This window comes from Oratosquilla oratoria, chromosome 12 (assembly GCF_046742065.1).
Source record: "Oratosquilla oratoria isolate Oo_2021 chromosome 12, ASM4674206v1, whole genome shotgun sequence".
NCBI classification, from domain to species: domain Eukaryota; kingdom Metazoa; phylum Arthropoda; class Malacostraca; order Stomatopoda; family Squillidae; genus Oratosquilla; species Oratosquilla oratoria.
The window spans coordinates 21,053,468-21,069,033 of NC_134788.1; the positions used below are offsets into that span (position 1 = coordinate 21,053,468).

The 15,566-nt window shown below is 41.0% G+C and overlaps 1 protein-coding gene across 2 annotated transcripts; it reads left to right on the top strand.

Moving 5' to 3' along the window:
* The first annotated feature begins 520 nt into the window (after positions 1–520).
* On the top strand, positions 521–14,679 carry LOC143031064 (BTB/POZ domain-containing protein 6-B-like). 2 transcript variants are annotated; one of them, XM_076194442.1, is made up of 6 exons: positions 521–659; positions 11,350–11,510; positions 11,623–11,910; positions 12,245–12,340; positions 13,049–13,188; positions 13,331–14,679. In XM_076194442.1, exons 2-6 carry the CDS (start codon positions 11,370–11,372, stop codon positions 13,986–13,988), a joined length of 1,323 nt encoding a protein of 440 aa, XP_076050557.1. In that variant the 5' UTR covers positions 521–659; positions 11,350–11,369; the 3' UTR covers positions 13,989–14,679. The 2 variants fall into 2 exon arrangements, with proteins under 2 accessions (XP_076050557.1, XP_076050558.1); XM_076194443.1 differs by having other exon boundaries at positions 11,623–11,856.
* Positions 14,680–15,566: the final 887 nt, after the last annotated feature.

The window sequence follows — 15,566 nt, forward strand, 5'->3', positions numbered from 1 at the left end:
AGCTTCTTTCCTCTTAACCCATCAAACTCCGATGACAAAATTCTTGTCGTTTGGTCAAATAAAACAAAAAATCATAAAACACCAAAATGTTTGATCAAACACCAGAAAAATATGACGTCAGTCCTCGCTTCGCTCGCAGCGAAGCGAGGACTGACGTCATATTTTTCTGGTGTTTGATCAAACATTTTGGTGTTTTATGATTTTTTGTTTTATTTGACCAAATGACAAGACATCTTGTCATCGGAGTTGAATGGGTTAATTCACGGTTGTCGTCACAAGCGACAACCCTCCATGGACGAAGAGACATAGGGGACGCCCACAGAATTCATCTTCATCGAACTTTTCGAGAGTTTTTTTTTTTTTTTGGAGTGGGAAGGTAAGGTGGCTGCTGCATGGGAGATTGCGTGTGGATGAAAAAAGGCGACCGATGATGATGATGATGATGATGATGATGATGAGGAGGAGGAGGAGGAGGAGGAGGAGGAGGACTGGAAACTCCCCGAACGTTTGGCAACTCTGTTCGCCCGGCCGACGCGACGTCATCGTAGTCGTCTTTGTCTTCTTCATCAGTTTGTGAGACATTGGACATCCCGCTTGCACTAGTGCCTACGCGTAAGAAGCCTGTGCGTCTCCTCCTCTTTTTCGTCGTTATTTGCCAGGTAAGTGAGGGAACAGGAACGACGGAGGCTAGAGGAGGAGGAGGAGGAGAAATTTTGCAATGAAAAGAGGCCTCAAGAAGGAGAGCTTAAGTTTAAGGCGTGACGTAGGAGTTTGGTCGCAAGGAATACGTCTTCTGAGCACTTTTCTCCGCAGTTTTTTTTTTTTTTGGTGAGTCGATGAAATACTACAACAGTTGTTAATCTAGTCGTGGCGTAACTACTTTTGTTGTTCTGTGCGTGCGTCCGTGTGTGTACAATTCAAAGGCATTGCAGTGTATCAAAACAACTCTGATCTTAGCAGGTTATTGTAGTCGTATCATAACTAGGCAGCAATAGGCTATTTCATGTTAGGCTCGTATCAAATATCTAAAATCGTGTTATTTATTTAGTTGTGCTTACCTACGGGATATAGCATTAGAAAATTAGATATTAATTCTGTAAATTAGAATCGTTTCACTTGATACGAAAAGAAAAAGAAAAAAAGTAAAAAGAAAAAAAAAAAGTAAGAAAAGGACAATGAAGACTTGTCCGGAAGTGTTGACCCTTGGTTGATGCGAACAACGCAAACATCGAATTCTTTCTCGGTGGGTCCTTACACGCAAGATTCTTTGTGATGGAGGGAGAGAGAGAATGAGAAGGAAACAGAGAGAGAGAGAGAGAGAGAGGGTAGAGAGGAGATAGAGAGAGGGTAGAGAGGAGAAAGAGAGAGTGGTGGGAGAAAGAGAGAGAGAGAGAGCGAGAGAGGAGGGAGACTTGGTAAAGAGAGAGAGAAAGCGGGAGAGAGAAAGAAAGAGAGAAGGTAGAAAGAGAGATACAGAGAGAAAGGGAAAGAGGACAGAGAGCGAGAGAGAAAGACAGAGGAGAGAGAGAGAAATCAGAGAGGGAGAGAGAAGAGAAAGAGAGAGAAGAGAGAGAGGGGAACAGAAGGGGAAGAGAGAGGAATGAATTGAGGAAGAGACGGAAGAGAGAGAAAAAGAAAGAGAGGAGAGAGAGAAAGAGAGAGAGAGACAGCGAAAGAAAAGACAAAGGTAGAGAATAGAGAGGGAGAGAGGAGAGAGAAAGATTGAGAGAGAGAGAGAGAGTTGGAGAGAGCGAGAGAAAGAGGGAATGAGAAAAAGATAAGAACGAGAGAGACAGCGAAAGAGAGAAAGGGAGAGAGATAGAAAGAGAGGGAGGAGAGACAGAGAAAGAGAGGACAAAGGGAGAGAGGAGAGAGAAATAAATAGAGAGTTAGAGAGAGCGAGAGAAAGAGGGAATGAGAAAAATAAAAATGAGAGAGAAAGAGAGAGAGAGAGAAAGAAAGAGAGAGAGAGAGAGAGAGAGAGAGAGAGAGAGAGAGAGAGAGTTTCTTTGTGCGCACACTTATGTATGAGAGTAAGAGAGAGAGAGAGAGAGAGAGAGAGAGAGAGAGAGAGAGAGAGAGAGAGAGAGAGAGAGAGAGAGAGAGAGAGAGAGAGAGAGAGAGAGAGAGAGAGAGTGATAGAGAGAGAGAGAGAGAGAGAGAGAGAGAGAGAGAGAGAGAGAGAGAGAGAGAGAGAGAGAGAGAGGGATATGGAGGGGAGAGAAGAGAAAGGAAGAGAGGAGAGAGAGATGGTAGAGAGACAGAGGAGAAAGAGAAAGAGGAGAGAGAGAGAGAGAGAGAGAGAGAGAGAGAGAGAGAGAGAGAGAGAGAGAGAGAGAGAAGCGAGGGGGAGGAGAGACAGAGAGAGCGAGAGAGGAAGAGAGAGGGAGAAAGAATAAAGAGAGAGATAGGGGGAGAGAAAGAGAGACATAGAGAGAGAGAGAGAGACAGGGAGATAGAGGGAGAGAAAGGGATAGAGGAGAAAGGGAGAGGTGAGAGAGAGAAAGAGAGAGGAGAAAGGGAAAGAGGAGAGAGAGAGAGAGAGAGAGAGAGAGAGAGAGAGAGAGAGAGAGAGAGAGAGAGAGGGAGAGAGAGAGAGAGAGAGGATGGAGAGAGAGAGAGAGAGAGAGAGAGAGAGAGAGAGAGAGAGAGAGAGAGAGAGAGAGGATGGAGAGAGAGAGAGAGATATGGGGTGAGAGAGAAAGAGGGGGAGAGAGAGGCAGAGAGAGGCAGGGAGATGGAGGGAGAAAGAGAAATGAGAGAGAGAGGGTAAAGAGGAGGGCTAGAGAGAGAGAGAGATACGAGAGAGGGAGGAGAGATAGAGAGAGGGAGGAGAGACAGAGAAAGCGAGAGAGGAAGAAATAGAAAGGGAGGAAGGAGAGAGAGAGATAGAGAGAGAAAAAGAGGAGGGAGAAAGAGAGAGAGAGAGAGAGAGAGAGAGAGAGAGAGAGAGAGAGAGAGAGAGAGAGAGAGAGAGAGAGAGAGAGGGAGGAGAAGCAGAGAGAGCGAGAGAGGAAAAAAGAGAAAGGGAGAAAGGAGAGAGAAAGAGAGAGGAAGGAGAAAGGGAAAGAGGACGATGAGAGAGAGGGAGAGAGAGAGAGAGAGAGAGAGAGAGAGCGTGAGTTTCTTTGTGTTACTCATGTGTCGTCAAAGTATGTGTGAGTGATATTCAATGTGCGTGTGCGTGTGTGTGTGTGTGTACGTTTACCTAATTGTATTATACAGGAAAGAAGCAATGCTCGTGAGGTCCCGTCCTCTACTGTCCACTTTAAAGCCTACCTAGCCGCGAATTCGTATAAGCTCTTAACTTATATTCCAATATTAGTCCCATACCTAATATCAGGTAATGGTCCAGCTTAGGGTCCATTATATCCACTTCTGAGGAGTGTGTGTGTGTGTCTGTGTGTGCCTGAACACATTCTTTTGCTCAAGGGGAACAGTGACGGGTTTTTTTTTTTTTTTTTTTTTTTTTTTTTTTTTTTTTTTTTTTTTTTTTTTTTAAGGAGTTGTCACCGGCTCGGACATCAACCATAAAGATAGATCTCACCCTTATATCAGGAGGCATTCATTGTACCTCGAGACGGCTGTGGTCCTAATGATGCCAGAGTGACGTCACCCGATGGGTTTTCCCCGACCGCATGATATCAAGGATTCCCCTTTGGCTGGGCGCTCGACTCTCTCTCTCTCTCTCTCTCTCTCTCTCTCTCTCTCTCTCTCTCTCTCTCTTCACTCTATCCCCTCTCTCCATCCTTCTCTCTTTCCTCTCTCCATTTCTCCTCTCTCTCCCTCCCTCTGCCTGTCTTTCTCTCTGTCTCTTTCTCCCTCCTCTTTCTCTTTCTTATATCCCTCTCTCTCGTCTCTTTCTCCTCTCTCGCCTTCTCTTTTCTCCCTCTCTCTCTCTCTCCCTCCCTCTATCTTCCTTTCTGTCTCTCTCTCATTTTCTCTTTTCCCACTCTCTCTCTCTCTATCTATCTATCTATCTATCTCTTTTTCTCTCTCTCTCTCTCCTCCCCCTCTCTTTCTCCCCTCTCCCCTCTCTCCCCTCTCTCTCCCCCTTCTCTTTCTCTCCTCTCTCTCTCTCTCTCTCTCTCTTTCTTTCTTTCTCGTGTGCTCTAGTATCCCACCATCTCATTCATTAACTTTGCGTTGTGTTGTGTGGACATCTAAATGTTATCACTTCGACCATCGCCTCTTGAGCTGCCAAACCTTGAAATTCATTAACCCATTAAACTCTGATGACAAGATTCTTGCCATTTGGTCAAATAAAACAAAAAATCATAATAAAACAACAAAATGTTTGATGATCAAACAGCACCAGAAAAATATGACGTCAGTCCTCCTCGCTTCGCTGCGAAGCGAGGACTGACGTCATATTTTTCTGGTGTTTGATCAAACATTTTGGTGTTTTATGATTTTTTGTTTTATTTGACCAAATGGCAAGAATCTTGTCATCAGAGTTTAATGGGTCAATGAAATAGATGAGCACGCATACGATGATTTTTTTTTATATATAATTTGAAGTATATGCTCTCGCTTGATTCAGTTTCAAAATATTGGGTTAAAGTATTATTTCATCTTACATTTGTGAAAACATGCCCTCAATAATGTGTTGAATATCCTTCCAATTATTCTCATTGAAGTGTTTTATTAAATGCTGGGAATTTTTTTTCTGTCACTGTATTATTGCTCTCTGCCTCGTACCGGTGTACCTGAGGCAGATTTCTCGCCCTCTGCTGTGAGGTAACGAAAGAACAAATTTGGGGGAGGGGGGGGGTAGCCCTCTCAGCCCGTCCCCTGGATCCGCCATTGTTGGCGAAGTTGATTTTCAGAAACGAGGTAATAGCACCCATACATACATACATACATACATACAATACATACATACATACATACATACATACATGCAAAGTAGACCACTTGGAAAAAAGAAACTAACGAAGCAGAGCGCTTTCGTATATTACATCTTCAGTGCAACGAGTACATAGTAATAGGAATGCATAGAAAATATATACATGATACAAAGGAACAAGGACAGTTTGAATAAGCGTAGCGACCAATTACCTCCTGGAGAGCGGATGGTCATTGTCAATTATCTTAAGATGGTGGGGCGACATCAGGTCACAGTCGCCAGGGTCACTGTTTCTACTAATGATATAGGGCGACATTAGGTCAATTCGTTGGGTTACATTTTACCTGATATTATCTTACTAATTTCTTGACAAGTTAAATGATCAAGTTTGTACAAGCCTTCCTTATCCATTGATAAGGAAGTGCTTTTAGACTATTGCTTCTGCAATATGAGATCCATTTGTGACCGTCTTGCCAAGAAATTAAAAAATAAGTTACAACAACTTATTGATAATAGTGATTGGACCAAACATGCTAACAGTGAGTTTGTAATTAATCTTTCTGACAAAATTCTTAATACTAATGAGAAAACAGCTTTAGGATATGGACTTAGTTTTGCCAACAATTCAAATCCAACAAACTTTGTCAGCATTGGTAAATCTTTCTGTAATTTAAAGAACCATGATTTATCAGTTGAAGGTTTCAATATTTGTAAAGGGATTGTTTATGGTGCTGTATCACAAGAGGTTGTTCCTAATTGCCCAGAACGTTTTCAGAAGGCAATTATTAGTCTTAAAAAAGATAATCATTTACATTTCACTTAAGCAGATAAATCTAATGCAGTTGTTATTTTAAACAAGGTTGATTATCTTAGAAAAAAAAAATGAATGATTTATTAGATGATAACAATACTTACACACTTCTTAACAAAAATCCTACAGAAGCAGTTAATAGTTATTATAATAAGAAATTAAAAGAACTGCTTCATAAGAATAGAGACCTCTTACAGAAATTCACTTCAATTAGTCCCCTTTTGCCACATATGTATGGTCTCATTAAGACTCATAAATGTAATAACCCCGCTAGACCTATTGTTTCGTCAGTTGGTTCTGCTTCATACAAGCTTTCCAAATGGCTAGTTACTATCCTTAGCCCTTTAGTAGGTACAATCTCTTCTTCTCATGTTACAAACACTTCTGATTTAATAGACAAACTCCATAATATTAAACCTAATTATAAGTTTACATTGGTTAGTTTTGATATAGTCAGTTTATTCACAAAAGTTCCCATAAATGGTTTATTATTTTACCTTCAAGATGAACTTAATAAACATGTTCCTCCATTGCCATCATCTACATTGATTAAACTAATTAAGTTATGTGTCAAAGATTGTAAGTTTCAATTCAATGGTAATTTCTATTCCCAAAAATTCGGCATGAGTATGGGAAACCCTTTATCCCCAGTTTTAAGTAATTTATACATGGAATTTTTTTAAACTAAAATATTACGCACAATCTTCCCCCCTAACATCCCTTGGCTTAGGTATATTGATGACATTTTATGTCTTTGGCCAGAAGAAAAAAAATGTCCATAATTTTTTAACTAAGTTGAATACCCTTGTTGATTCTATTAAATCTACTTTAGAAATTGAGAAAAATTGTACCTTACCTTTCTTAGATTGCACTATCCTACGTCATGACAATAGCCTTAAATTTAAAGTATATCGTAAACCAACCAATGCAAGTTCATATATTCATTATCATTCTTCTCATCCAAATAATATTAAACGTACAGTATTTGCCTCAATGTATTTAAGAGCTTTTCATATTTGTAGTCCTGAATTTATTGATGAAGAAATCAGAAATGTTTTTAACATTGGGCTAGAATTAAAATACCCTAAGCAATTCCTTGATATTGCTTGCAATTTTGCAAGGAAATAATTTTTAACTCCTCAGCCTAAATCACCTTTCAATTGTCATAATGTTTTAATTTTACCATTTCAAGAAAATTGGTTAAGTATCACAGAATTATTAAAAAGATTTAACGTAAAGGTAGTTTTCAAACATGATAGTACAGTAAAACATAAACTAATCAACAATAGTATTGAAATTAAAGAAGGATGCATTTATAAAATTCCTTGCAAAATGTGTAATCAATTTTACATAGGTCAAACTGCCAAACCATTAAAAAATTAGAATTGAACAACACAAGAAAAATGTTAGGGATGGCAATCATTCTAGTGGTATATTCAAGCATATTGAATTAAATAATCATCCAGTTGATTGGGGTAATGCCCAGGCAATCTATTATACCAACAACATAATAGCAAGAAATTTAATAGAGTGCAGTTTGATTCATACCACCAGTAATCAAAATACCAACCTACATAAAGGCTTGTACAAACCTGATAATTTCATTTGTCAAGAAATTAGTAAGATAATATCAGGTAAAATGTAACCCAACGAATTGACCTAATGTCGCCCTATATCATTAGTAGAAACAGTGACCCTGGCGACTGTGACCTGATGTCGCCCCACCATCTTAAGATAATTGACAATGACCTTCCGCTCTCCAGGGGGTAATTGGTCGCTACGCTTATTCAAACTGTCCTTGTTCCTTTGTATCATGTATATATTTTCTATGCATTCCTATCACTATGTACTTGTTGCACTGAAGATGTAATATACGAAAGCGCTCTGCTTCGTTAGTTTCTTTTTTTCCAAGTGGTCTACTTTGCATAAGTGAACACACGTACCCGTGTTCTTATTAGCAACATACATACATACATACATATATACATACATACATAAATGCATACATACATACATACATACATACTGTACATACATACATATGCTTGTGGTAGTCCTTCGGTAATGAAGTTGACGTACTTATCCCCTGAATGATGATTAGTAAAAGAATTAGAATTGCAGTTACAATAAAAACAAAACAAAAAAAATAGCAGTAGTAAACAGCATTATCAGCATTAATCATGGTTTAATGCTTATTCCATCTTTGGTATAGTAGTTTTGATATCAGTTTTAGGATCTAGTTTCTTTGAAGGTGAATTCTTTGGTGACTTCTTAGGCCAAACACGGAGGCACAGATCCTACCGCCGCAAGTGGGACAGGGAATTCCTTGTGCCGTTAGGTTAACAGGACATCATGCCATGCGTTCATGTCTGCGGTTTTGTCGCTTGATCCTGATATTCGTGCAAGCAGCTTCAAATATGTCGACAGCCTGATGGACTGTTGATCTCCAGCTTTCTCGGTCACTGGCCAGAGTTTCAAGTTGGTCAACAGAGGTGTTGCATTGTTTGAGTGTAGTGGCCTTTATTTGGTCTCTAAACCGCTTTTTTTGGTCCTCCCGGATAGCGGTTTCCATCCCTCAGCTCGCCGTATAGTATTTGACGTGAGAGGCAGGCGACATTCAGGCATTCTGATACCATGACCGATCCACCGGAGCTGGCGACGTACTATCATTGATTCAATACTGATGGTTGAAGCATTTTGTAAGATAGTTACATGAGAGATTAGGTCACGCCATGTGATGTTAAGGATAGTTTGAAGACAGCGATTTTCAGAAACGAGGTAATAGCACCCATACATACATACATACATACATATATACATACATACATACATACATACATACATACATATATATATGTATATATATATATATATATATATATATATATATATATATATATATACATATGAGTGGTAGGGTGGTAAGTTTAAACGCCAAGAATCCGTATAAGTTTTATTACTAACGTTCGTCCAACTAGGACTTCTCCCCACTGTGAAGAAGTCCTAGTTGGACGAAACGTCAGCAATTAAACTTCAACGGATTCTTGGCGTTTAAACTCACCACCCTACCACTCATTCTGTCTTCACACCTCACCATATATATATATGTATATATATATATATATATATATATATATATATATATACATATATATACATATATATATATATGTGTGTGTGTGTGTGTGTGTGTGTGTGTGTGTGTGTGTGTGTGTGTGTGTGTGTGTGTGTTGAGGAATGGACGACAAAATAAATGGCAGGGTGGTGAGATAAACACCGAGAATCGTTGAAGGTTTTATTAACTGACGTTTCGCTCTTAACAGAGCTTCTTCAGAGTGTACCACTCTGAAGAAGCTCTGTTAAGAGCGACACGTCAGTTAATCAAACTTCAACGATTCTCGGTGTTTATCTCACCACCCTGCCACTCATATATATATATGTATATATATATATATATATATATATATATATATATATGTATATATATACATACATACATATACATATATATATACTCATTAACAAGCTATATAAATCGTTAGTTCGTCCACATTTGGAATATGCTGTTTCTGTATGGTCACCGAATCTCATTAAAGACATTGACAGACTGGAAAAAGTACAACGGCGAGCCACAAAACTGATTCCAAATATCAAAAATAAATCATACGAAAATCGACTAAAACACATGAATCTGTTTTCCCTAAAAAAGCGTAGACTCAGAGGTGACTTGATACAGGTCTTTAAGATTTTAAAGGGAATTGACAACATCAAAAGTGACCAAATTTTCACATTGAATGAGAATCAGACAAGAAACAATGGTCTCAAACTATCCGGAAATAGATTCAATTTAGAAGTAGGGAGAAACAACTTTGCCAACCGTGTAGTAAATAAATGGAATAAACTTCCTGCACAGGTAGTGCAATGTAGTTCAGTTCGAAGCTTTAAGAATCAGTTAGATAAGTACCTAAGTAAGATGCTGTAATGCTTATAATTTATCTTATATTATTTGCTTTTGTTTTGTTATCATTTGTCTGTCTGATTTTCATTTATTATTAGTGATATGTCATTTTATTATTATTTACTATTTACCTGTTTGTTTATTATTTAACTATACCTATGCATTTATTTATGTATTTTATTTGTTATTTACATTATTATAGTTTTTATTTATTGTTTTATTATTAATATGATTTTTATTTTTCGCATCCGACCTAGATATGGATCAAAAGGTCTCCTGTCGGCATGCTCCGCCTTTGTAATCCTTTGTAATATATATATATATATATATATACATATATATGTATATATACATATATATATATATAATTTTTTTGTGACAGTTGCATGCAGGATTCGAACCCGCTGTACTCGGCCGCTGTACGGATGGCCGAGTACAGCGGGTTCGAATCCTGCATTCAACTGTGACAAAAAAAAAATGATCGGTTTGATGTCGCTGCTATTAGTGAATTACTCTCATATATATATATAATATATTTATATATGTATATATATATATATATATATATATATATATATATATATATATGTTGTTATGAACGTAAGACAGATGAGTGGAAAAGGTGGTAGAGAAACGCGGTTTAGAGCGAGAACACTATATTCCTGACGTTTCGACTACAAGTCTTGTTCAGAGTGACAGACAACGTGTGTGTACAGTATATATACTCTCCTTACGGCTCATCCGGCTGGGCGTCTCAGAATGTCGCATGCTGATTGGCCCGATACTCCCTCCTCCATAACCAGTCTGGCGGCTGCAAATGACAGATTGACGAATCCTTCTCTGTTGTGGCTGCTGACCTTTCCCAGTGCTACGCATGCGGACTCGAGCAGCTTTCTCTTTTTTCTCTCTAGCCCCGGTCCAGATAAGCCTTGCCTCTTCCCATTCTAGTAAATGCCCGTGCGTGTCCACGTGCACTACCAGAGAATTTCAAGTCCTGTGATGTCGTAGATCGTTCTTATGTTCTGTTAGTCTCTTTGTCAACCCCCGCGACGTCTCCCCGTAGTACGATGCAGGACATCCACGGCATGGTATTCCGTACACTATGCTATTTTCGCTGGTGTGCTGTTTTTGTTTGTTAATAAAGACGTCCTTTATTTTGCGCCCGGATTTGTATGCTATTTGGATGCCTGCTTTAGATCATGTTTTCGTCATGGCTTTTGCCTCCTTTGCGAATGGTACCACTAGATATTCTATTGAAGCTTTGTCACTTTTTGGTCTTGCTTACTACAGTGAGACGTCGCGGGGGTTGACAGACAGAGAGATTAACAGAACATAACAATCTACGACATCACAGGACTTCAAATAGGATTTGTGAATGGAGCCAGAAATGGAAAGTGAAATTTAATTAGAAGAAAAAAAAATCCCAGCGAAGAGTGGTAGTCAGAGATTTGTAAAGTAGCAGAGAAGGGACTCTCAAATAAGGAAATTCATTATGGCTTTTTTTTTTTTTTTTTTTTTTTTAGAAATCATGTTGCCGAAAAATGACAAACAAAACAACGGGAGAGACGTAAGCTGCCAATTAAGACATGAGTAGCATTTATCTAGTTTTTTCTTCCTCTTATTCTTCTATATTCAACAACCTCTTTGATGGGGAGGAAGAATGCCGCTGACCGACCGCGCAACTTGCCTTCATTGACATAGATCTAAACCAGTTGTTGACGACATTTCCAGGAAGCAACCGAAGAGCTAACATGGTCGAAGCAGGAATCTTGGGTGGCAAGGCGTGGCAGGGCTTGTTGGAGAACAACAACGATCGCCTCCAGTACCTGTACACCTCGGGCCAGTACAGCGACCTGAAGATCGTCTTTCCAAAAGAAAAGATCTCCATCAAGGTAGGTGTGGAGACTCGCACTGAACATCTTGCCTTCCTTCAGAAAGATGGGTAGTGCTTTCATACACTTTTCGCCCGAGGAAGGTCTTGGATGTAATCCGTAACTCCCTCAGGCCCACAGGCTGATCCTGTCCATCAATTCCCCCGTGCTCGGCGCCATGCTGACGGGACCCCTGGCTGCCAGTAAGGAGCTCACCATTCCAGAGGATTCCCTTGAGAGGTTCCGGAAGCTTCTAGATCACATGTACTTGGGCCGGATGGGCCTAGAGTCGGTCCAAGAGGCTCTCGAGGTGTACGTCCTGACCCACAAGTACCGGATGGACTCTGCAAAGAAAGCTTGTCTTCAGGTATGGGGAGCCACGTTTTCCTCGCTTACATGGATCTGCTTTTCCTCGGATTATGTGAGTGCACCCCTCCCCCCGTACAACATGTCTATCTTTTTTAATTTCTACATTCATCTGTGTATGTGAAATAATGTTGTAGATGTGTGGGATATGGGTGAAGCCCAGCCCCCCATCCGTATGTCTCCGACCCCCTCAGACTTTGGAAGTGGATGCCAAGTGACATAGCTTAACCTGGCTTCGTTTATCAATGCAGGCGACGGGTAAGATCTTGGTGCCATCTTTTGGACATCAATGACTACAACGACAGCAAGGATTTAATGATGGGTTATGAGCATAACCCGCCTTTCCCACTTTCTAGTGTATTATTATTATTATTATTTTTTTTTTTCAGTACATTTGTTCAAACCTGGGGAAAGAGACGACGCTGGCAGCCCTGGAGATTTCAGTTATTCACGGAGACAAGGAGCTGAACGATAAGTGCAAAGAGGTAAATTTGCCTGTTTCATGATGTTAGAATTAGTGCTTATTACAGAAAAAAAAAAGTCTGCCATGACATCTCGTTACACTTTGGTGCCAATTACAGCCCAAGGCGAACGCCTCGGAGTAAAAAAAAAAAAAAAAAAGTGTTTATTCCAGGTAAAAGAGTTTCTTGTCATCCGGTTACGGTATGGTATTCGATGCGGCCTGGGACACGGAAACGTATATAGTTTTGACTAGCCTTGACGTGCATCAGTATGCAATCAAAGCAGTGACACTGTGTATTGGATGAGCTTAGAGTGAGTCCAAGAACCGAGGGGGTTTCCTTCGGTCAGCTGAGTGAAGCCGCGATCAGTTTAAGACACTAAGTCGGCGACACACAAACGCTGACGTGTCAAGCGAGTTGTGGGAGTGTAAGGGATTGGCCTCGACCATATGCAATCGCCTGGCAGAAGACAGAATAGATTCAAGCACCGCTAGCTGTCTTCTGCCGGGCGGGCGGGCGGGCGGGCTGGCTGGCAGGTGCGTGTTTTGGCCAAAAGGGACCAAAACGACAGCCACATGTACAAACTGCATTTCTGGTGGTGGCCAGGTTGTACTGGAACGGACGGCACAAGTGGAAACACTGGAGTTGAACTTTTGCTCATACAACTTGTTCCCTGTCCATTCGAACCATCAACGGGTGTAAATGCATACTATTTTGACTTTTGCTCCACAGATGCTAAGTCGTGACCCTAATGCTGTCATGTCGCCTGGGACCGTGTCTCACCTGAGCAAAGAAACCTTGAGAGATTTGCTGAAGCACGATGGCTTGCATTTTTCTTCCGAGGCTGTCCCCTTCAAAGGATTGGTTGCCTGGTAAATACTCGTTTTCTTGCTTTGTGGCCAATTCTCTTTTGTTTTCAACGTGATATAGAATATAGCTGTGGCTAAGTGTTTGGCCATCAACCTCTGACATCAAGGCGTTCTGTCAGTCATACTGTGCCTCTTTTCGTGACAGGGGGAAAGCCCAGTTGGGCCAGGAGAAGGAGGAGCCGTCAGGGAGTGCTGTGCGTGAGAAGATCGGGGACTTGCTGTTGGAGGTGCGTTTCCTGAATATGTCCTGCGACGAGTTCGTCGACAACGTGGTCGACACGAACGTACTTACCCACACGGAGTGCATCCACATCCTGAGGGCGATCAGGGGCGCCGACCTCTCGACCGTCCCAGAGGACACTCCTCTCAGTCCTGCCAGAGGAGACAGGTGCCCAAAACTCTGGAAGAGGGAGGAGCTTTTTTGCTGTGTAATGAATTTAAGACCTTCTTACATAGAAAATTACACTTCTTCTTCAGAAATTAGTTTGGTTGAAAATCTTTTTAGTCATGCAACAATTCAGGTCCATTACTTTAATGTACGCTGTGGTGGAACAATCAACATAATGGATTATGAAAGCAACAAAATTGTACGCTCAGTAACCTCTGAATATGGAATATTCACTTTTACTAGGCCAGCTGTCCTTCGGAAGGATAAGAAATATAGAGTTCTGTATTACCCCAGAGATGATGTTGAGTTACATTGTGGACAAACTGCAGGAAGGGTAAAGGCGGGGAATGTAACTCTATCATGCTCACGGGGTCATGACTGTGCCTTTTATTTCTGTGATCCGACAAGTATTTAGGAAGGAGGCACGCTACTGCGTACCCTTGGTTCTATGAAAGTGAAGCCCGTTTGGATTTGTCTGTTGAGAAGGAGAAGAAATGATGAGAGTGTCATGTCAGAGGTGCGCGGACCGTAAGCCCTGTTCCTAACGGCGACGCGAAGCAGATTAGAAGCGTTTGACGCCAGCCAGAATGAAACGTGAAAGGAGAATTGACGTTTGGTGGTATATGTGGTCAACAACCCTGTCACTGCAACAACAGCCAAGACCAAGTGTGTCAAGGGTGCCAGCGTTGATAGGAGGAAAGATTGGGGTTCCGGTGTAGTGTTGTCGTTGGTTCTCGGTCTGAGCTTGTCATGAGCGTTGCCGTCAGGACTCGGCCAGTCTCGGTCCAGCACCTGCAAACCGTTGACATGACGTCATCATCAGGATGTCTTACTCTCCTTAATATATATATATATATATATATACATATATATATTTGTGTGTAGAATAAATAAAGATACAGAATAATAATGATTATAACAAATCAATCAGTAGATGAAGCAAAATATTTCTTTATAGATTATGTAAACTTTGATCCCAGTCTTGTTTCCTAATATAATTAGTAATAGTTGCAATTGTATTTACTATGTGATTAAGCTTGCATTTTTTTTCGATATAAGGGTCAGTGTATGATGAAATGGTCAAATAACATTTATTTCTTCTTGTATATTTTGTATAACTTTATCCTCTATCTTTTTCTTTTTTCCGGTAGCCATTCAAATTTTCCAGTGAGGCTTGACAGTATATGAAACCACAGTCTCTCTCACTAAAAACAACTTCATTTTTCAGACTAGCAACCTCGTGGATAAAGAAATGAACAATGAAATAGAAAACTCATAAAATTATGTACATATGTATGTGCTTGTGTATATATATATATATATATATATGTGTGTGTGTGTGTGTGTGTGTGTGTGTGTGTGTGTGCGTGCGTGCGTGCGTGCGTGTGTGTGTGTGTGTGTATTCACCTCGGATCTGCTGCAGTCTCTGTCGAGACAGCCAGACACCACCCTACGGCAGTGAGCTCAGAGCTCCTTATTAGCCGATCTCTGGGCAGGTCTGAGACCACTCACACACCACACACCGGGAATGCAAGGTCACAACTCCTTGACTAACGTCCCGTACCTACTCGCTGCTAGGTGAACAGGGGCTACACGTGAAAGGAGACAAACCCAACTTATCTCCGCCCGACCGGGGAATCGAACCCCGGTTCTCTGGCTTGTGAGGCCAGTGTGTGTGTGTGTGTGTGTGTGTGTGTGTGTGTGTGTGTGTGTGTGTGTGTGTATTCACCTCGGATCTGCTGCAGCCTCCTTTCGAGACAGCCAGACACCACCCTACGGCAGTGAGCTCAGAGCTCATTATTAGCAGATCTCTGGGTAGGTCTGAGACCACTCACACTCACACACCGGGACAGCAAGGTCACAACTCCTTGACTAACGTCCCGTACCTACTCGCTGCTAGGTGAACAGGGGCTACACGTGAAAGGAGACAAACCCAACTTGTCTCCGCCCGGCCGGGGAATCGAACCCCGGTTCTCCGGCTTGTGAGGCCAGT

Excerpts from the sequence above, each read along its gene's own strand:
- LOC143031064 (XM_076194442.1), top strand. The coding sequence starts at position 11,370 with ATGGTCGAAGCAGGAATCTTGGGTGGCAAGGCGTGGCAGGGCTTGTTG. Across the intron at positions 11,911-12,244 it reads TCTGCTTTTCCTCGGATTAT|TACATTTGTTCAAACCTGGG; the intron begins GTGAGTGCACCC and ends TTTTTTTTTCAG. Across the intron at positions 12,341-13,048 it reads TGAACGATAAGTGCAAAGAG|ATGCTAAGTCGTGACCCTAA; the intron begins GTAAATTTGCCT and ends TTTGCTCCACAG.